We start from the raw sequence: 24,493 nt of genomic DNA on the forward strand, positions 1-24,493 counted from the left end.
ATGGTGTAGGACTACTTTTTTCCATAGGCTCAACCAAGAACGATATACTTCATTCTATACAGTACGCCCCCCTGCTAGATTTTGACGTAAATTATCAAGTGTTTTGTTGTAAGGACCTAAATGTTAGGTAAGTTATGCTCAGAATTCTGTCACCAGATGTTCAGTCATGCTTACGCCTCAAAGCCGTTTTTTTCTGTCCCTCTTCCAAGTACCCCTGCAGGACAAGTTTTTAAGTGGGATAATTACAGACTCACTGAACTAAACTAAATTTCCTGTGGACAGGCAATAAAATTTACCCCCAAAATTAAGTTTAATTATCTGATGAAAACCCAAAGCTTCACCTGTAATCACTCAATTTGACGTGGACACTTACAAACATCTGACTAGGGGTGAAGCTAGCTATTCTGCCACCTGGGTCAGCATCTAAAATTGAACTCTTCTTTTTCTTTACACAAACCAGACAAATCCAGCTGAATAAAACAGCAACTTCCATCTGTCTCTTTAAAGGGCCTTTTCTGCTTGTGATACTAAGACACTAAACTGTAGAAAATGGAGAACTTATGTGGTGAAGCAGCTAAATTTAATATAAACAAGGAAACATAGCCTGTTGTGATAAACACGCAACATTTTATATAAATGAAAGTCTGATCAATGTTGGGGTGGGATTCAATTGCTCTTGATGTGGTATTCGGACATCGCTCTGTGCGTATTGCCAGCAATTACTGTAGAAATCTCTGCTCCTTTTTTGCAAGGGAAAATGAGCGGAGCTTTCTGTCAAGTCTACACAGCGAGGTGACTCGCGAACGTTACGGATGCATCTTGCGTCTAACTGAGGCCCCCCAAAGTAATAATTACAGTTTTTCCACCAGAACCCTCTTTATTATTTTGCTGGCCATCTTACTTTTCTTTGCAGTTTCAAACATAGCATGTTCTGTTGCTGCTACTCACCTACTCTGAATATTCCAAAAGTGGTTTGTCTCATAGTTTCTTATCATTATCATTCTTTATTTAAAAGGGGCCACAAACTCTACATGACAGTGTAACAAATTATACACACCTACAGAAGAAGGACATACAAGGTTGATGGAGAAGGTTTAGACATGAGACAGGATGGAGAGTGCCTTGCTCCTGACCGCTTATCTTTCAGATATAATTATCCTTTAAAATGTTCTGTTTACAAAAAAATGATCAGACAATACATAGGGAAACAGGCTTGACCATAAAGAAACACATTGCAATAGCAGACAGTACTTAGATAACCAAACAGAAATAGAAAATGTTAATTGGTTTAGATTATGACCCATTGATTGTTTGGGGTTTATTGCTTCCTAGGATCCCAGACAACACATTGTACTACATAGATGACATTATTTGTCAACCTGCCTTATATTAAATGTTTTTGTTTTTATTCATGAGAAGGAGCCATGACTATTGATGCAATTAAATTAATTAACTCCTAATTTGCAAACTCACTCACCAAAGAGTGTGATCTTAAATGTACAGAAACAATTTATTATTAGATATGGCAGTAACATATAAATATCCTGAAAGAAAGTTAATGTAAAACTAATCCTAAAAATATCCTATTCTCCCAGCGAGTATCTGCAACTGACACGTATAGTTATAAAACAGCCAATGATTGTGCACAACATCAAGCAACACTGTTTTTTACTCACTACAATCATAACTTAAAAGTAAATAGTACATTTAAAAAAAAAAGTTCTAATAAACTTTAACGGCAATGGAAAATAAACCTATTCATACGTCATGGTTATTTTAACCACTTGAAGAAGGAGCGTTTCGTCCCATCATGTCTCAGCAATTTTCCCGTTTTGCCTATATTCCAATTTAACCAGGAATATTTTTTTCCCTAAGGCCTGTCACACATACTGCGATATCACTAAGATATTGTGCAGTTGGGCCAATATTATTGTGTGTTTGGTTCCAAAAAAGCGCATTGCCCACATATATGGCCATATTGGAAAGTTAACTTGTTGATCAGCGCTTGGGCCAAAGATGGCAACTACTCTAAACTTCAGCTCATTTAAGAGTGAATTTTAGTTTACCCAGCTGAAGACTAAAAGATAATGTTTTCTTTTGGTAGAATATAGGAGTAAATATTGTTTTATTTTATAACAATTATATGATAAATCTGGGGGGAAATATTTGCATACATCTGATAGTTACTTTCATATAACTAGTGCAAACTCAGATTTATCCCAACATAGAATCAGTTCTGTGTATAGAGAGTTCAAATATGTGTTCTTTATACAAGGTCTGACATTTGTCAAGGACACAGTTAGGGTTTGAAGGACAATGGTGTATGGTTCAGTTTTAGAAGCTTTTGTTCCTGTCATTGCATATTATGTGCACAAATTCTTAATTTTGGAGAAAGGGGTGGTAGAGGAAGTAAGGAAGATAGATGTTGGAGGCCGGCATAACTTTACTGATTGTGGAGCAACATCCATTTTTTGATTCACATTTATTTTTGTGACAGTGTGTGATACTCAAGACACATCAAGTGTGTTTTTGTATTCTTATGCTACACGGATTAGGAAATGATATAGGTGAGTTTTTCGTATTCCTTTTTTTTTCTTCTTTTTATTGACCAATGAGGTTAAGGAGAAGATATCATGGATCTCCTTGCAGGCTAACACAGCTTTGCAGAAGAGAAGCATCACACGGTTGGCAAATTTTAGTCTGTGGGACAAGACTTGACTCAGCAGCCTATTTGGAACATTTTAAAGGAAACAGAAATGCAGGTGGCCCATTTACCCATGCTAAGGTAGCCAACTATAACCAGCCCAGGGGGCAGATGCCCCCTGCCCCCCAGCGCTGCCTGCCCCTGGTACTAGCCTTTACCAAACATGAGCTTTAGTAAATATGGAGACGCGCTGAATCCTGCGAAAAATCCCCTTTTCACAGCAATTAGGGCTTATCTCATCTCATAATAAATAGACCCCAAAATGGCAACTACTCTAAACCTCAGGAAGATACAAGATGTCACATCAATATACTCAGAAAGAGCTGCTAGCTTTTCTGCTGCTACCAACATATACAAAGGTTGTGGCACTTACTGCACCACATTACTTTTCTGGTAAAGCGTTTATGGTTTTATTTTACTAAACAGAGTACACTATTATACTAGTTTTCACTGCAACGCTATGCACCTGTTAGGCATACATGTTTATTTCAGCAACCACTGCTCAAGACAATTGGGGAACTGGTAAAGCATGGCATTGGATTTTTTTTTGACTACAAGCACTACAAGAAGGCATGGATTCTACCAGACATATTTGGTTCTGTTTCACCAGTTGGTAGTCAGGAGTTATTAAAATATTGGTAGAACCAACTATGTACCCCTTCCCCCACATTGAGCTGCTTACCACACCTAGTACTCATTACTGCTTTTGTCTGGTACTCATTACAATTTCAATAGAGCTGCAAGGAGCTTGGCCCATTAGCAAAAATAACAGCACAGAGACACAGCTTAATCACACAAGTGACTTTACTCTGGCTAATACCGCCCATCTGAAAAAGAAAGAAAGAAAACAGTAACTTAATGTGGCCAAGTTAGCACATAATGCAAAGCAGAAATCTCCCACAACTGGGACTGTAGGGTACACATAAGGATAAAGGTTGGAGTAATAATCCCCTTATTAACCTATTTGGTGCCAGATGTGCTTAATACACAACAGAGATGTAAACGGGTGATAAATACAGTAATGTGTTAGATTTCACAGGATTCTCCAATTAGTACTTGAAAAGTAACTAAAACTTATTTACAGGACGCAATTAACAAATTCTAGAAAAATTCTGTGATAGAGAAGAGTGAAACTTCCGAAACTGTTCCTCTGAATAACCGCAGTTGGAAGGCAGAATGTTGCATGTCTCTCCAGTGCAATTTGTCCTTAAGTGTCCTCTGTGTAATGTCCCCTATTATTATTTTTTCTTTGCCCATAATTCTTGTCTATTATACCTCAACGACACCATACAGCAGAGAGAATTGACACTGTCTTCGTTCCACCTCTAGTCATAGGGGGGGATTTCATTCTCTGCAATGAGCCTCAGGATATCACCGCAATATTTGGCTGTGCTCATGTGAGTGTCCGCACTGAGAGCTTTTTAAAAAAAAATAAGAATTTTTTAAAAAATAAATAATTGTGTGCGATAAGAGGATTTTGGCATCACTTGTATCACCACAGTCTTTGTTAAACAGAGATCCCCATGTTTTGCAAAAGATCACTTGCGGTAAAACCATGATAGACAGGGAGAAGTTCTAACTCCTGTTCTTTTCTCCCTATAATAAAGAGACCCCTATACCCAATGGATGAAGAGGAAATTTAGAAGTGGCGGTATGGGAATTTAGAAGTGGCGGTATGGGAATTTAGAAGTGGCGGTATGGAAAATGTAATGGGAATGTATGTGAATGTAATTTGATAGTTTTACAATGAAGGCAGTGGGAAAAGTGGTGGTATAGCATACCACCATATGCCAGCCCACTTCCATCACTGCCTATACGTGATTATCAATCACTATTCCCAGTTGTGCTTGATATTTAATTAGTGAAAAAGCTACATTGAAAATAATGAATAGTATAAATAAAATATAGGTTTAAGAACAAAATATGTGCAAAGGAAACACAGCTATGATTATAATAGCACAGGTAGGGTAGGGCAGGAATCATCCGGGTAGATCAGTAATCATCCGGGTAGATCAGTGGTCAGGGAATAGGGGTAAATGACCCCAAATGGGGTAGAAATGAAATTTCTGGGGGTAATGCTGCCGATTCACATGCTGTCAGTTGGATTGTTTTAAATGTGAAATTGCTGTTGTACCAGAAGAGCCTCAAGGGTTGACAGAGGCACTTCTTGAGCTTCGATGCAATAATGAAGCACGTATTGCATTTAAAAACAATGCAGATCTGTCATATTTTTGGATGTCAACAGCTGTAAAGGCATTCAAAATTGCACACGAGGAGGCAGTCAAAAAGTTGCTGCCTTTTGCAACAACCTACCTTTGCGAACAAGGATTTTCCACTCTAACGAACATAAAAACAAAGCAGAGAAATCGATTGGATGCTGAAGACTGTATCCAAATTGCATTGACATCAAAATGCTCCAATATTGATGCTCTCGTATCTAAAATGAAGCAACATCATTTCTTCAAAACCTAAAGTTTTGAAGTTGAACCTTTCAAAGAAATTTTGAATAGATTCAATAAAATTTTGAATTCCAATAATTAATAATATATGATTTCCTTCCTTTTAAATCAAGGGGGTAACGTCGGAGTATCTAAATATATTTGGGGGTAAAAGGTAAAAAAGTTCCCTGACCCCTGGGGTAGATGGACCAAATGGTGGCAGTTATTTTATCTTTAAATCAATTGGTTGTTTGTAATGTTCACTCAAAATCTTGTAAGTCTTGAAGAAATGGATTACTTTATATTGTTCCTATCTATACCCTTTGTACTACATCATTGATTCAATAAGACAATGGTTCTTAAAAGTAGAGTCCCTGTAGATCAGAGGTTCACAAACTGTGCACCTAGGCTCCCTGGGGTGCCTATGCGATCTCACAGGGGTGCCTCGATCAGGACCAGTGGTAAGCAAGGAGGGGGACTACTCGGTAATGATTTTGGCTTAGGGGTGCCTTGAAAAATTTTTGGAGACCCTAAGGGTGCCTTGAACTGAAAAAGTTTGGAATTCACTGCTGTAGATGATATTGATTCTTATCTTAAACCCCCTTCAGGACTAAATCACTTTTCATTGGCATTGGTTGCATGGTAAAGTAATCTATCACAAGTTTTGTATACCACCAGGCTTGTATGCTCCAGCACATCCTCTCCCCCACAGAAGTACAGATAAATATCAATTAAGAAGTGCAAATAAAAAGATATGTCCTCCCACAAATTACTTTTTAAGCAGAAGTCTTCCCATGGCAGCTACAGGGGGAGGAGTAGATGTGTTAGTTATTAACACAGGTGCTGATTGCACATAACCATGGCATGAGGTGGGGGCTGGTGGCTTAACATGTAAATTGATGGACATATCATTTAAGGTTCGGTCATTCTTTCATTCTAGTATGTCCGGGTCTGCTTGGCTTTTCCACATATCCAGACCTCGCTGCTATGCAACATTTACTGAATGTAATTAAAAAAACAGGTATGTTGCTGCCATTGTTAGACAGACCTCTGCAGAGTTACCTTATGTTGCAATATTTGTCTACAATGTTTAACACGAAAATACTAGCTTGGATGTTATGCTTTGACTTTAATAATGCAACAAGTTTACATTGCGGTTTTATACTAAATAATGAATTGTAATATATTCATGATGCAATACTCCTCTTTATCCCTTAAATGTTCTACTACGACTCTCAACATATGGAACTGATTTAACACTCATGGTATTTGTGTGGCACTGAAAAAGTTAATGACAGGAAAACAAGGGGTAGTGTGTGTTGGGGTGTAATATTTTCATAATGTGATCCCTTTGTTTTCTTTTCATTAGAAGAAGGATAGGAATGTAAAGTTTGTTTGAACACAGCACAGTCTTGAGAGGATTTAATGAGGAGCATGAATAGCTAAGACACTGCAGGTGGTAGGGGGTGTTCCTTTTCAAATCAGTCACCCTCTGCCAGACCAGGACATCTTTTCCTGGTATATGTTACAAAGGTGGCCAACTGACTCCTTTATCTAAGTTATGCCTGTTAGCCACAAGTACAATAGTCTAGGGGAAATAAAGCCATCATTTTGTTCAACTATATACGTTACAGAACACTCTGTTGTCTCTCACAAATGGAATAAATGTGAACGTATTGTTTGAGACAGGGACTGATGTGCGTGAGTTCTCTGTACAGCGCTGCGGAATTAGTGGCCCTATATAAATAAATGGTGATGATCATATAGATATATCTTGTATAAAACATACATATAGGATAGTTCTTAATTTTTGTTTGCAGACTTATATTAACTCCCAGGGTTAAGAAGGGCTCACTCTGACATCCCTGTCTGTACTTAGTCATTTAATTATAAAACTGTGACATGAGACATAATAAATCAATAATATACACATCCCAATGTAAAGATTTATGTATCTCTATAAGTAAAGGAAAAGACAAGGCCCCATTCAATCTCTCTGCAATGACTTCCAGTTAAATTGCGATCTTGATCAGTCTGGCGTTTTTTAAAATGCCAAGAGGATAGTTGTACTAACACTTGTACTACTGATCTATACACCATTAGTTTGACGGCAATAGTGCTGCACATACATTTCAGTAAACACAGAACAGGGTAGCTCACCATTAGGGGATTACAGACTCTTCGAAAACTTGTGTATAAACTCATCAGACAGCAGTGTACAGGTGCCACCAATGGACACATGCCATAGTCTTATTAAGAAATACATACAATACCTAGGTAAAATTTATTTTGTTCCAACATTGATCTTAAGACTTGAGTGTGCTTTCACTCTGTAATTATTACCCTGCATTAAACTGTGTTGTATGAATTTTCAATCAGATAGTGGATAATAAATTATGGAAAATGGATCCAAACTGTACAGACCTAAATTCATCTACAATGTGATTTAATAGAATACATGATTAAATTAGTAAAATGGCACTTGTGTACATGAGAACTTCATCATCATCATCATCATTATTGTGATGATATATAAGGTGCCACAGATTCTGCAGCAGCGTACAATCAGCAATACACAAACAGAACATAAACCACATTCATAACCTGCCAACATTGTTCATCTGGTGCCTAAATTCAAGTTATTAGTGCCTAGTGAATTAATGTTCTTGTGACTGTGTTTGGATTTGTACTGACAGGGTTATACATCCACCCGTGGTGAGTTGCAGTGTTCACTGGAAGTGGGCCCTTAAAATAGTGATCTTTTGATACTCGCTATATACTAGAGGGTAAATGTATCAAGCTGAGAGTTTTCCGGCGGTTTTGAAAAGTGGAGATGTTGCTTTTAGCAACCAATCACATTCTAGCTATCCTTCTGTAGAATGTACTAAATAAATGAAAACTAGAATCTGATTGGTTTTTCAAACCCGCCGGAAAACTCTCAGCTTGATACATTTACCCCTAGATGGACCTTGAATGCAGCAGTCAGGACAAAGAGCTGCTAGTGAATGTGTAACCAATAGTGAGTACAAGACCTATGATCACTTCCTACTTTGCTTTGTTGCAAGAAAAGGACATTAAAAATAAACATACGTAGGAGATGCTTTGCAATAAATACAGAATAAGACAATTTATTACCATGTCATGCCATGATTATCCACATAATAAAACAATAAAAAAAAATAGAATTATACAATATAGTAAAAATGTAATTTGTCATTTCCTAGTAATTTTCTACCTTTTGTGAGTCACATTTGTTAAACATTTAATGGAGATGTTGTTTGCCTTCTGCTGGGTCAAAGGAAATATGGTCTGAGTAGCTTAGCTAAAGGCTGAACTTGCCTCATTTTTTTCCAGTCATACAATGCATTGGTTACCATGCTGTGTAGAAAGACTAATGACAGCCATGTATATTAAGTTGTAAAGTTCATTGTAATTTTAATTTGATAACAGTCTCTGTTTCATGCAGTTCTATTTTAAATATGGAACCTTTGTGTCAAGTCCAGAGAATGTATATTTTTCCATTCTACAGCTATATTTTTATAGACCTTTTCTGTTTAAAAAGAACCCGCACTGGAAAATGTTTTAATGTATGGTTTTAGTTATCACTCTGTATTTCCTATCAATCCGTTAAATCCTCTCTTGGAGTCCTGTAACCACTATTATGACCGTAAGTTATATTCACTAAAGAAACATTATCATATTTCCATGGATTAACATATACTATATGGACAAAAGTATTCGGACGCTTGACCATTACACCAACAGGGACTGTAATGACATTGTATTCAAATAAATATAGTTTAATATGGATTTGGTCCCCCCTTTTGCAGTGATAACAGCTTCCACTCTTCTTGGAAGGCTTTTCACAGGATGTTGAAGTGTTTCTATGGGAATTTGTGTCCATTCATTCTGTAAAGCATTTAAGAGGTTGGGCACAGGTGTTGGAGGAGAAGGCCTGGCTTGCAGTCTCCATTCCAGTTCATCCCAAAGGTGTTCGATGGGGTTGAGGTCAGGGCTCTGTGCGGGCCAGTCAAGTTCTTCCACACCGAACTCATCAAACCATGTCTTTGTAACCCTTGCTTTGTACACTGGGGCACAGTCATGCTGGAATAGAAAAGGACCTTCCCCAAACAGTTGCCATGAAGTTGGAAACATAGCATTGTCCAAAATGACTTGGCATGCTGAAGCATTAAGATTTCCCTTCACTGGAGATATGGGGCCTAGCCCAAACCCTGAAAAACAGCCCCATACCATTATCCCTACTCCACCAAAATTCACAGTTGGCATAATGCAGTCAGGCAGCTAATATTCTCCCAGCATCCGTAAAACCCACACTCGCCCATCTGACTGCCAAACATAGAAGCGTGATTCATCACTCCACAGAATGCATTTCCACTGCTCCACAGTCCAGTGTCGGAGTGCTTTACACCACTTCATCCGATGCTTGGTAATGGTCTTGGTGATGTGAGGCTTGCATGCAGCTGCTCGGCATTGGTAACCCATTCCATTAAGCTCCCGCTGCACAGTTTTTGTGCTTACATTAATGCTAGTGGAAGTTCAGAACTCTTCAGCTATGGAATCAGCAGATCGTTTTGCACACCATGCGCTTTAGCAGTCATTGACCCCACTCTGTGATTTTACGTGGTCTTCCGCTTAGTGGTTGAATTGCTGTTGTTCCTAAATGCTTCCACTTTCTAATAATATCACTTACAGTTGCCCGTGAAATATCCAGCAGGGATGAAATTTCACGAACCGTCTTATTGCAAAAGTGGCATCCAATCACATTACTACGTTTGAAATCACTGAGCTCTTCAGAACGACCCATTTTGTATCACAAATGTTTGCAAATGAAGACTGCATGGCTAGGTGCTTGATTTTATACACCTCTGGCAACGGGATTGATTGAAACACCTCAATTCAATAATTAACAGGTGTGGTCAAATACTTTTGTCCATATAGTGTAGGTTCTTCAAAATGTAAAAGCATTTCTTCATAAAGAAAAAAAAAACACATTTTAAATAAATTGTTTAACTATAAATAAACAATTATTATACCCACACAATAATTTCTACTTAAAAGAGCCACTGAGAGTAATCTTGAGCCCTGGTGCTGCTGTTTTGTGGGCCCCCCAAGCTTCGTGCACACCCCTGCATGGATCAATAGGAATCTATCGGTCCACGTAGTCACTTTGCCCAGCCTTTAATGTGGCTCACTTGAGGTAACGCTTAGGGCTGGAACCCTCATCTGCCCCCACCATAAGCTGCCAACCATGGCAGCGCCCCTGCTTAGTCAAGCAGATTTTAATGTTTCAGAACATGAATCAGTTGCTCATGTATCAAAATCTGTAAAATGTAACCAAAAACTTTAAATCACTAATTTGTTCTGTGTATGGCACTTTGGTGTGTTATGATATGCACCATGTACTTTAACCATAGAGCACATAAGCATATAGGAGATTGCAGGTTCCAGGAATCCTGTAGACTAGAAATAGGTTTAATATATTGAGCACTGTACTGCATTTACACTGTCTGCCCTTTTGCAGAGGACTGTGCTTCACAGACTTTTCCAGGGCATTACATATGCATAAGGATACAGCAGGGCCGTAACTAGGGCTGTGCGATAGGGGCGACCGCCCAGGGCGCAACGCTGAAGGGGGGGGCAGTGTTGGAATGTTTTAGGTTCATTTGGTTAAAATTGAGGGCTAGGGGGCGGTATTTGTCTTTCTCGCCCCAGGCGCTAGAGTTCTAAGTTACGGCTCTGGGCTACGGGACCTATTTAACAATATTCACATTTTTGCCCCGTTAAGTAACATCTGTTATAGTCACTATCCGCAGAGATGACAGATGAGTTAATGGCGCAATTTGCCATTAAAGTCATGCCAACATAGTTTTTTGGAGCTCGATAATGTCTCCAAACCGCATCTCTGATATTATTATTATTATCATTTATTTGTTAGGCGCCACAAGGTATCCGCAGCGCCGCACACAGTACTAACAGTAGACTATACAGGGTGAAACCATACAGAACAATGAACAAAAAGTACCAATACTTCAGAAACTCCGGCTAAGTCATATGCAGTAAAGACGGAGCGGAAGAACAGGTATGGAGACAGGAGGGGAGGGGGCCCTGCTAATACGAGCTTACATCCTAAAGGATGTCTCCTGTGTTAGGCTTTTCTTAAATTGCTCTGACACCTAAATTTGCTTAAACCATGTGAAAACAGACGCTTCCACATAGTCTTAGGCGTGATAAGTAGGTCCCTATATGTACAGTATGTAATGTTTTAGCATATGTACTTAAAGACCACGAACAGTTTGGTGAGAGCCAAAGTTTGAATCCATCCTGTCAAAATCCTACCCTTATCAAGGACCTAGGACTAAAGTAAGCAGATGTACAAGCGCTAGGGCAAAATATTTATCCTTGGGGAAAATATTACAATGATAATAGCAACAGTTCCAGAATACTATAAATAAAGAGGTGGGTATTAGGGAGGAGGGTGCTGATGAGTTTATATACAGACAGCAAGGCAATAAAGAACATGGATAGAGGTCTTCATTTTAGCATTGCTTTTATCTTTTCCCTTTATAAGAAACCTAGTAAATGGTCTTCATCGGGTAATAATAACCACATTTTCAGTGAAAAAGAGCTAGACTACTTGTATCTCCTGGCATGTCCCACTGGTAGAGCAAAGGCTAAAGCACTTCTTGATGGTTTGCACTAAAGAAAAAAGCTATTGGAAAATAGTCACTGTTAAAGTCAGCTGTGTGATCATCCTGAAACCAGTGATATCATTAGAGTGATGCATAGGGATGAAATGTCCACTTTTCTGCTATAATAAATGATACTTGCAATGCATGTTTCATTCATAACCTTATAGCTGTCAGTCTTCACTTTCAACAGGGTACTGCTTATTATAACGTTTCTTTTTAATGGCATTTAATGGAATCAGGACCTGGGCTAAGGGGGCCCCCATTCCCCCGTTAGCAGACTGGCCCCCCTGACTAATGACTGCCATCAGAAAGTTATAAGTTGGACTATCAAATCTATATGGTGCTTTAGGGTGTCCATAGATGTGCACTGAAACTAATTCTAAATTGAACTCTTAATACTGGAAGGGGACAATAAACCATGCACACCGGAAGACAGTAGTCACCTTCTGACTGTATTCTTCGCCAGTCCTGATGACATCTAAGCATTCCCAATTATATGTTGTTTAGGGTGGGCAGTTGCTTTGTGCCCACACACTGCAGTTTGCAGCCACTGCAAAAGCTTAATTGACCTTCACATTGGTAATGTGCATGGGCACCTTTACATCTCATGAACCCAAGACAGCTAGGTACACACTACACGGTTTTCGTCCAATAATCGGCTAAATCAGCCGACATACGACCGCTCGTTCAAAAGTCGGGTCAGTGTGTGCAGTGACACGATGGTCAAAAGTCTGCCCAAATGGACGATTGTCGCCTCATTTGGTTGGTCGTACCGTTTAATATTTTCGTTACAATCTCGTTTCCGTTGTGTATAAACTTCCGACCGATCCACAACAGTGAGTACGAAATTACATTCATTGCTCACGACAACATGGCTGTAAGAAGTCGCTAAAGGGAGGTCCGCTCTTCCCTTTATCGTCCTAAACAAGGCTAGTGTGTATGCAGTCCATGGACCGAGCGATCGGAACATTGATCGCATGTAAAATCGATCTGCATAAAAAGTTGGTGGAAAATTCTGTAGTGTGTACCCAGCTTAACTGGGAGTACTGTTCCTCCACTGTTTACTAGTTATTCAGTGAGTCACGCATCATAATGCGAACACACATCAACGTTTATGATATAATGTATTCTATAGTTAGTACTTTAAAAATCTCCATATTAACAAATGTAGAACATTCACAGTAAGAAATCAATAATGTAGTTGTAAACCCTCTAGAAAATGTTTCCTAAAGAGTAAGTCTTTTATAGTACGTAGGTTTACTAGACGTCAATAAAAAAGGTGATTGTTGTCTTTTTAACCCTTGTTCAGCTTTTTCTTGGATATGGTATCACATCACCTTGCAAAGTACTGCAAGTCCTGTGAATGGATTATTCATAAATAAAAACGTCAATTCACATAAATTCTCTTCAGAGTGTTGTGTATTCCAGTCACTTCAGGCTGGGTGCATGTGCGTGTGTGTGGTTTGATTGAGGTGTTCCTGGCCCTGGATAATTTATGTGAAATTCAATTTCTTTCCTCCGTGCTCCACTGGTGGAAAAAAAAGCCTGAGCCTGGTATATAAGTTATGGGCAAACAAATCCTGAATGGAGTCTTTGAGAGAGGGAAACGTCAGCCAGTCTCACAGTATAAGTAACAGAGTCAGGGAGGGAGGAAATTAAATGGAGAGCTACAGATAGTGAAAAGATGGATAAGGGGATATTTACCAGACAGAAAGAGCGCTATTAGCAAATATTGACTAAAGTGCTCAAAGTTTGCTGTTTTTCTCACTACTTTCTCTATTTCCATGCAAGTAATTCTAAAATAGATTAAAAGCTTTCAACAATGTGTGTGCACAATACAGAGAGTGTAATTAGGAGGAATGAAATTCTGACAGATCTTTCTAAATCTGTATTCATAATCCAGTAACATTTTAAAACTGAAGATTTAATGTTGGCTTATTTACCAGTATCACATCAGCACAGGCGTTTGCACTACTGCATTATCTTTTGAAAGAGAAAAATACATTTTTACAGTGATGTAGAACATTTTATTTTATTTATATATATATATATATATATATATATAGATCAGTTACAACATTAAAGCCAACTATCTAATATTATGTAGGTCCCCCTTGTTCCACCAAAGCATCTCTGACCCATTGAGACATGGAGTCCACAAGACCTCTGACGATGTCCTATGGTATCTGGCATCAAGTCATTAGCAGCAGTAAGCTTTAAGTCCTGTAAGTTGAAATTAGGGCCTCCATGGCTCTGACTTGTTTTTCCAGCACATCCCACAGATGCTCGATCAGATTGAGATCTGGAGAATTTGGAGGTCAAGTCAACACCTTGAACTCTGTCTTTTTGCTTAACAATTCTTGCAGCGTGGTAGGGCACATTATCCTGCTGAGTGAGGCCACAGTCATCAGGGTATACCGTTGCTATGAAGGGGTGTACATGGTCTGGAACAATGTTTAGGTAGGTGGTACGTGTCAAAATAACATCCACATGAATGCCAGAACCAAAGGTTTCCCAGCAGAACATGCCCAGAGCATCAGACTGCCTCCACTGGATTGCCTTCTTCCCATAGGGCATCCTGATGCCATCTCTTCCCCAAGTAAACGACAAACACGCACTTGGATGTCCACATGATGTAAAAGAAAATGTGATGCATCAGACTAGGCCTTCTTCCATTGTTATATGGTCCAGTTCTGCTGCTCAGGGGCCCATTGTAGGGGCTTTTGGTGATGGTCAGAGGTCGGATTGGGCACTCTGAACAGTCTGTGGCTATGCAACCATAGGCACAGCAAGCTGTGAAGGACTGTGTCCTGACACCTGTCTATCATAGCCAGCATTAACTTTTTCAGCAATTTGTGCTACAGTAGCTCTTCTGTAGGAATGGACCAGATGGGCAAGCCTTCGTTACCCATGTGCATCAATGATACTTGGGCATCCATGACCCGAATGCCGGTTGTCCTTCCTTGGACCACGTTTGGTAGGTAGTAACCACTACATACCAGGAACGGGTGTTCCTGGTATGCACAAGACCGGTTGTTTTGGAGATGCTCTGACCCAGTCTTTTAGCCATCACAAAGTGGCCCTTGTCAGAGTCACTCAGATCCTTATGCTTGCCCATTTTTTTCTGCTTCCAACACATCAACTTCAAAAACTGACTGATCTTTTGACACCTAATGTATTTCACCCCTTGACAGGTGCCATTGCAACCAGATAATCAATGTTATTTAGTTCACTTATCAGTGGTTTTAATGCTGTCGCCGATCAATGTATATATATTATAATATTGTCCAGTTTCCAGTGAAATGGATGTGCATATGAGACTAACCTCACATGACAAATTTGTCTTATGACGTGTCCAGAGATGTAAAAATGCATGGTTTAGTAACAGGGACAAATATATAATAAATTTTCTCATATATGAGCTTATAAACACTTTACGATTACATTATCTTCTGTGTCTCTGACCATTGGTACCTTTTCAGTAATTTATGTTGCCTTTTATCTGTAAGATGTACCTTTCATGGGAAAAATACATGCTTAGATTTGCCCCTTGTTTGGCATAGTTTTGATGTTAGCTTCTAGGGTTACCACTGCCTTCTGCATAAGTGAAATCAAACAGGATACTGCAAAATGGAACTCACATTGTATGTATATGTATAAAAGCTGTTTTGCACAACGTTTTTATTAATACCTAACATTCTTAAGGGCAGTGTAGTTCATAGTTACCAATATTTGAATATAATTTCCAAGTACACTTAACGGTTGAGCAGAGGCATGAAAGCACATCATGCTTGGTGAAGTTTATGTAGACCATGGTGTACTGTAACTAATCATGTCATCTTCACTGAGCATGGTTAAAATGTGATTTTTGTATTTCCAGATCTCTTTAATAAATATTAACTTAGAACAGCTAGTGAATAAGAACAGATTGTAAGAACAGAGATATTTCCAGGGTGATCCTTTCCAGAAACAAATCAAAGCTGAACAACCACCTACTGAATTTATTTTACTAACATGCTTCCATCCCCCCCTAGCAGGAGCCCTTGTGGCTGGTCCTTGCATCAGTTTTGACCGGAGCTCTTTAGTTCCTCATCAGCCTGAGACGAAAAACGTTGGTAGGGTGTGAGCGGGAGGACCATTCTCAAACCGCAATCAAGAAGTTCGGGCTTGTGATTGGCTCTCCCCCTCCATTGCCATTTTAAAGTGGCAAATGCCATTGATTTGCTGGTTTTTTTTTTATAGGACTCACAGAGCCCCTGTATAAATGGCTGCCTGTCGGAGACCTTCTGGTTAGGGGGATAAGCACGTTCTTACAGTGGGTGGTAGCTTTAAAAACATGGAACTGTTCTTTGATATTAGGGACAGTTGGAAACTACGCTTATATGATTATTTTATTTTCCTACCTCAATGCATCTATTATTTACCAAAGTTTATCTTACAAATATGGTGATGCAGCAATTAGCATTGTTGCATCACAACACTGAGGCCATGGATTCACTTCCGACCAGGACACTATGTTTGTGGTGTCTATAAGTTCTCCCGTGTTTGTGTGGGTGTGTGCTCCGGTTTCCTCCCACAGCCTAAAAACATACTGGTAGGTTAATGGCAGCTGACAAATTGGTCCCTAGTTTGGTAGAGAATTTAGACTAAACTCCAATGGCTCAGGACGGTTGTAAATAATTTAATATTTCTGTAAAGTGCTTCATAATACTGTGGCATTATATAAATATAAATGTATAATAATAGTTATTCTGTCTACTCAATTTTATTTCTTCTCTACTTTTCTTTCTCCTGCCAACACTGTATACGAATTGGGTGAGACTGTCTCACAATGTTTGTGTTTAGACATCACTTTATTAGGATACATATCCTTGTGAAACTTTTCAAACAACCTCTCAAATGTCTTTAAATGTGGCTTATAACTCCATTAACATTGAAACAGTTAGGGTCTTCTATAACTATTTTGTTGCTGCATATACTATTTACCTATGATACACTGCTGTTGGTCCTCAAACCCATTGTGTACTACCAAGTAGTAAACTAATTAAACTTTAATATTATTATTTGGAACAAGTCTCCAATATTCTTTTTATTACATGCCCATTATATTTAACAATAAAATATTTGATTTGTAGACACTGTAATGTAATTAAAAGGAAATAAATTGTTAATAGTAACCAAATTATTGGCATGGAAGGTGGCAAATGAAAAAGTTAAGAAGCCCTGCTCTAATGAAACTCCTCATTAAGGAAGAACTGTATACATATGTACAAGTGTGTAAATGCATATATAATCACACAGTTACACAATTGTACTCTATATATATATATATATATATATATATTTATATATACACACACACACACACACACACACACACACAATCTGGTATGTCTGCACTTTCTAGAGGCACCAGCAATTTAAAACAACATAAACAAACTTTAGCTTTACAATTCATAATATACTATGCTTATCCTTTGTTTCTCAGATGTAGTATCAACTCTGACTTCATTATCTAATCAAAACGTCTTTTAAAATTCACCCAGACTCAAATCTGGTAGGTGAGGGTGTAGAGACAAGACTGTAGGGGGTAAAAGTAATTGTGTGTTATCTTTTCACAAGCATATTCTGACTGTTTTAGCCAAACACCTAATTAACTTCAATGCACATCAAAAAAAGGAATGCGATTGAATAAATTAAGACACAATACAGTGAATAGAAAACAGCTAAGCAAGAATACAACAAAAATGACTACTGGTTTACACCAAGATTTATCATTTGAAGTCAAATAAAATTAAGGTAATGGATTTATTTGCAAATACTATTAGCTTTATTTTAAAAAAACGTGAATAACCTGCTCGTTGATGAATGATCATTTGCATTTTTTTCCTTCTTTCTATTCCTCGCGATTGTCCAAAGTATGCAAGCCAGTGTATGTATCATTGTTATATAAAGTACTGCACCTAACCTAAATAGTTGTATATACAACGTATATATATTGCGTTGAAGCGTGAAGATGTTTGGGAGATAGAAATGCCTATTACAATGGGACACCCTGATTCCTTTTATAACTGGCAGGAATGTCATCATTAGGTAGAGGGTTTTGTAAAGAAAGCCCTGAGCTGGGCAGCAAAGTGAAGCAGTTTAATCCTCCCGCACAAAGCTGGGGGAGAAGTTAGCTAATTTGAGTGTGAAAGGGTGAGTTGGAGGGGGGAGGGTAGTGAATAAACCCAGAGGGAGGGGGGCGCAGAGCCTGGGGGCGTGTTTGTGGTGGGATTCCCTGTAGCATTGCACCCTTATAGTCCATTGTTACTGACTGGAGAGAAAGAGAGTGGACAGCCTGCAGAGTGTAACCTGAGTCACCTCTCAACGCGTTTGAAATGTGCGAGAGGAAGACAACATAGTGGAAGTGTATAGGGTTAGTTACACACAGCGCACTGTGGGCAGTGAATGAGCATACATACATCTGTGGACACCAGCGTCAGGAGTCTCTGGAGGGACAGACATTGCTGCATAGTCTGTAATAGGGCAGAGGTGGTATCTATGCTGGAGATCGTGGCTGGATTGAAATTTCGGAGAACAGGCTATTTGATGCGTGAAGAGGACTTGCCGCACTGGAACTGTTTTTGGGAAATACTACAGATCGTTGGAAGGATTTACCGTTATTGGAGAGGAGCTAGGCTACAGGCTAAGCTCTCCTGAATGGGGAGAACAAGAAGCACCCCAATAACTGAGCGCACGGAATTACCAGGTGAGGTGGTAGATCGCATTGTTCCGGGGGCAGCAGTCGTATCCCAGGCTCTGGGCGGGTATAGGGGTTATGGGAAGCTTTCCAAATGCTCTATCTAAACTTCAGACTCCAGCGACAGTGCTATCATTCTCTGTATGTAAGCGCTGGATTCAGCACGTTTATATTTTAATCATTTGATATAAATAGTATACCCCACCATGGGCACTTTGTTATTGCCTTGCGCCTACTTTCTGAACACACTCGCCTTTCAGATAGGAGCGTGACCCTGTGGGGGTCTTAAGTCTTGCGTGTAATGAAGTCCCCCCATTCATAGGAAAGGTAACAGTTGCATGTGGTTTTTTTTTGTGTTTGTGTGTTTTGTTATTGGTGCCAAGTGGCTTTTAATATTAGTTTGAGCGTTATAAACGTGCAGCTTTCTTAGTGGATTTTGTTTGTGTTTATGGAGAGGAGCTAATAAGGCGATTAAGTGTCTCAAAGTTACTTTGTCAGCAGTGCGAGTGTTGTCCAAGTTCTTAAAACTGCTCAGTTTAGAAAGAACCAGTTGTGCTCTGGGCAAAAAAAAAATACTTCTCAATAATTCACTGTTAGCCGCGGAAATGGTTAATATAAGCGTTTTTCACTTCTGTCCAGGTTTGTTAATCAATGGCAACTAAAAAGTTGGAATGTATAAATGAAAGGCAGTGTCGTAACTGGTGTGTAACATACAATGTGTGCTGGATGATTGGATGTTATACTTCTCCTGCATACCAGTGCTATGAACTGAACGCTATGTTGTTTTAGGAAAAATCTAGTTATATCATTGAAGATTCATATGATGTATGTGTTGTTTTTCTTGTCTGGTTCTCTGTTCTGTTTACCCCTTTCTTATCTGCTGTGATTGCAGAGCTGCTCTGTGTAAACTCTCTGGTTCCATAACTATTCTGTAAATCTATAACCAGGGTAGCCTTGGCACACAAAGGCCTTTGTCATTTTGTTTAAAGATTAAGCTGGAGCCCCGGGTCCCTGCAGCTAGTTACACATTGATATCCATTGGAATGCAGTGATGTATGGGGATTTACCCCCCTGTATTCCTTGATAAATTACTTAAAGGCATGATATGCTAGCTGAACCACAACTATTATGAATTTCTTTCCATGAGCAAGGGTGATGTTGAAAGAGAGCATGGTCTATGTTTACACAACTGACATAGAATTTTCGCAGTGAAGTCATGCAACATCTCCTTGATATGATAGTCTAGTGGGATTAGTGACATCATGTTTACTGCAGTATATTGAGGTGACTGCATTTTCTAACAGATTGTTACACAATAATTAAATGTATGTTATTATAAGGACTGACATCAGTGCTGCATTGCTGAAGTCCTAATCACAGACTATATTATTAAAGGTGTGTTGATCGGTCTGACTCTGGGTTAAGAGCTTAAGTGCTGCATTTGTTTTATATAGAATGGGCAGCACTTAGAAAGTATGTCCCAATATTTATTTTTTACATATTGGGGGTGGCATAATTTGCAGTCATCTAGTTCTTGCAAAGTGCTTATTATTTATCTAGTCTCGTGACGTCTCAAAAATACATTATTTTCCACTTCATATATTCTGTGGAAAAGTCAGCTTTGGAAAACCATGTGGGGAAAAAATGACGCTGCTCCTTCCATACGGATAAAGATGGTAATTTTAAACCAAATGTTGCGAATTACAGGCACTTCATTATGTGATCATCAGGCAGTGCTACCATCTCTATATAAAAATAGAACGTGTAGTCATTAGGTCAGGAGCATTCAGGTTTTTAGCATCATGTGGCAGATTTACTAAAACTACTTCTAAAAAAGAAAGGTGTAGGTGTCGCCCCTAGCAACCAGTCAGATTCTACCTATCATTTATCTAGTACATGCTAAAATCTGATTGGTTGCTGTGTTGAACAGCTCAATTTTTCCTTGTTAGAAGTTTTAGTAAATCTACCCACGGGTCCAGGAGAAAGGGCCATCTGAATTGAACTCAGAGAAGCAATTGTTGCTGCTCTCCAGCCTGGAGAGGGTTATAAGACTATTTCCAAACAATTTACAGTCCATCATTCTACAGTAAGATTATTTACAAATGGAAAAAAAATTGAGAGTTGGCAGTTTTCCCAGGAAATTTACCCAAAGATCAGACGTATGATGATCAGGGTAATTGCGAAGAACCCAAAAGCTACATCCAGGGATCTGAAAGCTTCATTCAACGTAGTAAATGTTAAAATTCATGACGGTACCTTCAGAAAAAGACGGAACAAGTATGACTTTCATGGAAGGATGGCTAAGAAAAAGCCCCTTCCGTTCCAAAATAATTAAATTGTACTATGGCTTAAGTTTGCAGAGTTGTATTTGAACATAGTTCAAGACTTTTTGAACAATGTACTCTGGACAGACACGACTGAGGTGGAGTTGCTTAGTCATGAAGCTCAACTGCATCTTTGGCTAAAACCAAACACAAGAATCTTGTACATTTAGAGGAAAATTTTAGGGCCATCTGTCTGAAATTTGATAATGGAACAGGACAAAACTCCTAAACCCTCCAGCAAATCTGAAGGTAAAAAGTAAAAAATCAAGGCTTAGGAATGGCCAAGTCAAAATCCAGACCTCATTCCCATTGAGATGTCATGGCAGGACTTTAAGAGAGCTATGCATAAATGAATGTCCTCAAGCATTGATGAACTGAAGCGTTGTTGTAACAAAGAGTGGGCCAAAATTCCTCAAATAAGGACGCTGATGACCCATGTAGAAACAGTTACTTCAAGTTTAAGGGGCCTATTTAGCAAGCTGGAATTTTTGGGGGACCACTTCAGTTTTAAGTATCCCCTCTCTTTATAACTAGGGGATTGCAGTAGATATCAGATATATTTGCTGCAGTCCCTCTGTTATCATATGCAATGCAGTCCCAATAATTTATATGGGTTATGCTCTTTTTCGTAACTTAACATGCTCTGAAAATGTTTGTTTTAAAAATTCTATGGGAAGAGCATTGCGGTAGAGGGAACTTTGGATTCCTCACAGCATCTTACCTGCCCTCCCCTTTACTATCGCAATGGTGGCCATTTAGCGATACTCACAATAGAGGACCATAGGCGATAGTGTGTTCGGATGAACAGCAGTTTTTTGTGACTGCTGTTCCAAAAGAAGATTTTTCAAAATAGTCGCAATCTTCAATTCCTTATATTTGCTATAAGCAATTTAAAAGACAGTGCTTGTTAAATGTCCGTCATAGTTGCTAAAATGGTTCTATAGGCCACCTGCTTATGGGGTATACTCACTTTTTCACACATGTCTTCTTCATGGTTGCTTATTTTTTGTAGAAGAAATAATTACATTAGATCTATCTAATTTTATGACTTGATAATTAGATTATTATATCCTGATATGTAAAATACAGTTTTGAAATAGTGTGTACTTTTTATCACAAGCATTTTTTAAATTTACATTTACAGTCATAAGGTTGGCAAGTTGGAAATAAGCCTATAATGTGTGTGTGATGTTTATTTGGTTGTCAGTGTTTTGTGGTGCCTCTTTGTTTTTATTTGTACTTAAAGCAAACTCTGCTTTCTTCCTCATTCTCTTGCAGTTTGTCCACATTTTATTGGACCTATTCCTGTCATAAGATCTTCTATTAAAAGTAAAAGTGCCATGCAGAACTCTGCAAGATTCCTTCTGTATTTTCTGGCTCTCATCACATTAACATCATGCAAACCAGCGACACCAGATGACCAAAGCAATTGGAAAGGTAATTCAAAGAATGAATTCTTTACAGTAGATATGTACTGCCTGTATTTATTCTGCAGCTTTTATTTATTTTCAAGTTTTGGTGATTTGCAAAAATGTTAGTCCTGTTTCATTTCAACTATAGAGAGGTGTTGGGCATGGTGTTATTGAAGTATAATGTATGCAGTTTGACACTTTTTTTGCTTATGTCATGGGTCTTCTGGTGGCAATAGAGCATGTGTCCTTACTGCTGCTCCATCATGCCATGGAAGTTTCCTTAGGTCAAAAGTTGACAGCCAGGTCAAAATACAAGTTCAGGAGGGTATCACTAGCTGAGGTGAGAGAAATCACACCCCTGTGGAGTGTGTCTTTTTCACACAGAGACCCCAAAAAACTATAAAGGTCATCTAATGGTCAAATAAACACGAGGCTATCTTATGTGTGTAGAAGTGGGGATGTCTAATTAAAACACTTATTTTGGCAAATGATGTCACGCATGGAGGGCAAGTAGTCATCCAACACAAATTGTGGGTATGATGTAGACCCTAATAACTTCATAAAATAAACGTTTAAAATGTTATAGTGTTAAGTCCTATGCTATAAACAAGTTTTTACCAGTACTAGATGGAAATAATCTTTTTAATGCTGCCATTAGCTGGCAAGAGGGGTTTGTTTTTTGGTTGTTTTTTTTTTTTTTTTTGCTGGTGATGTGCAGCAGGTTTTAATGATTGGGGGGTGTGGGTTGGTCTATTTTTGGCCATAAACTAATATATTTCAGACTAAGGCAATTCACTAGTTCAAATACCCACTACTGTCCATGAAAGGGCAGCTAAATAGTGGAGTTTTTTTGTTTTTGTTTTTTTTTGCTTGGGTTTGTTTGCTTTTTGCTGACGTCAATAAGGTATTGCCAAAGAGTTGCGTAAAAATGTTGACCTCTGTGTGTGCCCTGCTCCCTTCCAGCAGAGTCTCATCCTGAGCTCGAAGAACATCTCTTGCTTGACCCTGGAAACTCTTTACGACTCTCCTGTGACACCAACTATAGCAGCAACATTAACTGGTACAGAGGACAGGAGAGGTTGCTATCAGGAGGGAAAATTCGACTGAAAGGTTATGTTTTGGAGCTGTTGGATGTAACCTTTGAAGACTCTGGACTTTATTTGTGTGTGGTCCGTGGCACTGGCCAAATCCTACAAAGGTTCTCAATATCTGTAGTTGGTGAGTGTTAAAGATATACGGCATCATAGCAAAACTATAATTCTATCAGTGTTATGTAGTATAGTGAAAGCTATTGTGTGTTATGCCCCTTTAAAGCTCTGAAGGGTTCTCTGCCATGTCCTTAAGTAAGCATATAGACATGTAGTCTGACATGCATAATGGAAATCTGTCCAACCTCCTTGCTTACAGAGATTTCAAATGTTGTACCTATGCTATAAAATGTTGTAATGTTATAAGAATAAACTAAATTGCCTTCTTTATTAATATAGTGTGTACAGACCAGACTTTTTCAATGCACTCTGCCTCTGAGGCAGCTGTAATTTGTCCTAGTAAGATGTTCATGACCTGTAATGTCACGTGTAATTGTGCATTGTTAGTGCTAATATTGGGATCAAAAGAACAATGCCTTTGAGGCTCTCCGCTCTTCTCATAGCTGACTGTGTTCTGCAGATTCAATGGCATCTGGAGATGAAGATGATGAGGATGGCCGTAGGGAAGATTTCCAGGGTGATCTAAATGAGGAACCAGTTTATATCTACCAAGGTGAGTGCTCTCATGTTTCGGTTACTAATTAGAGGTTATAGAAACCCTCTTTTCCCCACCCACCAGGGTTATAAACCATAATCCCAGTGTACATCAGTCTGGTCTTGCTGATGTTCTCCACATACCAAAGACCTGACTGTCTGATGGCCTGAGAGATGAGTAAATGCCTCTGACCTATGCCCTAGGGTTAGTAGATAAGTAAAATAGAGTCTGACTTTACAGTGATTTTACAGCAGTACAGACAAAAGGTGCTTCATGTAAATACAAATATTTAATCATTGAATGCATTTTAGTTATTCAGAAGGAAAGGTATTGTTATTAGTTAAAAGACTGTTTTTAACATTATGCCCCCTCCACTTGCTGTTTCTTGGGTTCTACTTTTGTTGCATTGTGGTAGCTTAA

The 24,493-nt window shown here is 38.8% G+C and overlaps 1 protein-coding gene across 3 annotated transcripts in view; it reads left to right on the top strand.

Moving 5' to 3' along the window:
• The window catches only part of FGFR4 (fibroblast growth factor receptor 4), a 52,797-nt gene that overhangs the window by 17,790 nt on the left and 10,514 nt on the right, over window positions 1-24,493 (top strand). The window contains exons 1-4 of one of the 3 annotated variants that reach the window (XM_075209153.1): window positions 18,155-18,603; window positions 22,197-22,355; window positions 23,294-23,548; window positions 23,999-24,091. In XM_075209153.1, the coding sequence (XP_075065254.1) occupies window positions 18,555-18,603; window positions 22,197-22,355; window positions 23,294-23,548; window positions 23,999-24,091 (556 nt within the window). In that variant the 5' untranslated portion in view covers window positions 18,155-18,554. Of the gene's footprint in view, window positions 1-18,154; window positions 18,604-22,196; window positions 22,356-23,293; window positions 23,549-23,998; window positions 24,092-24,493 lie in introns of those variants that run through there. The other 2 variants (XM_075209154.1, XM_075209155.1) reach the window with 2 other exon arrangements.

This window comes from Mixophyes fleayi, chromosome 4 (assembly GCF_038048845.1).
Source record: "Mixophyes fleayi isolate aMixFle1 chromosome 4, aMixFle1.hap1, whole genome shotgun sequence".
Classification (NCBI taxonomy): Eukaryota; Metazoa; Chordata; class Amphibia; order Anura; family Limnodynastidae; genus Mixophyes; species Mixophyes fleayi.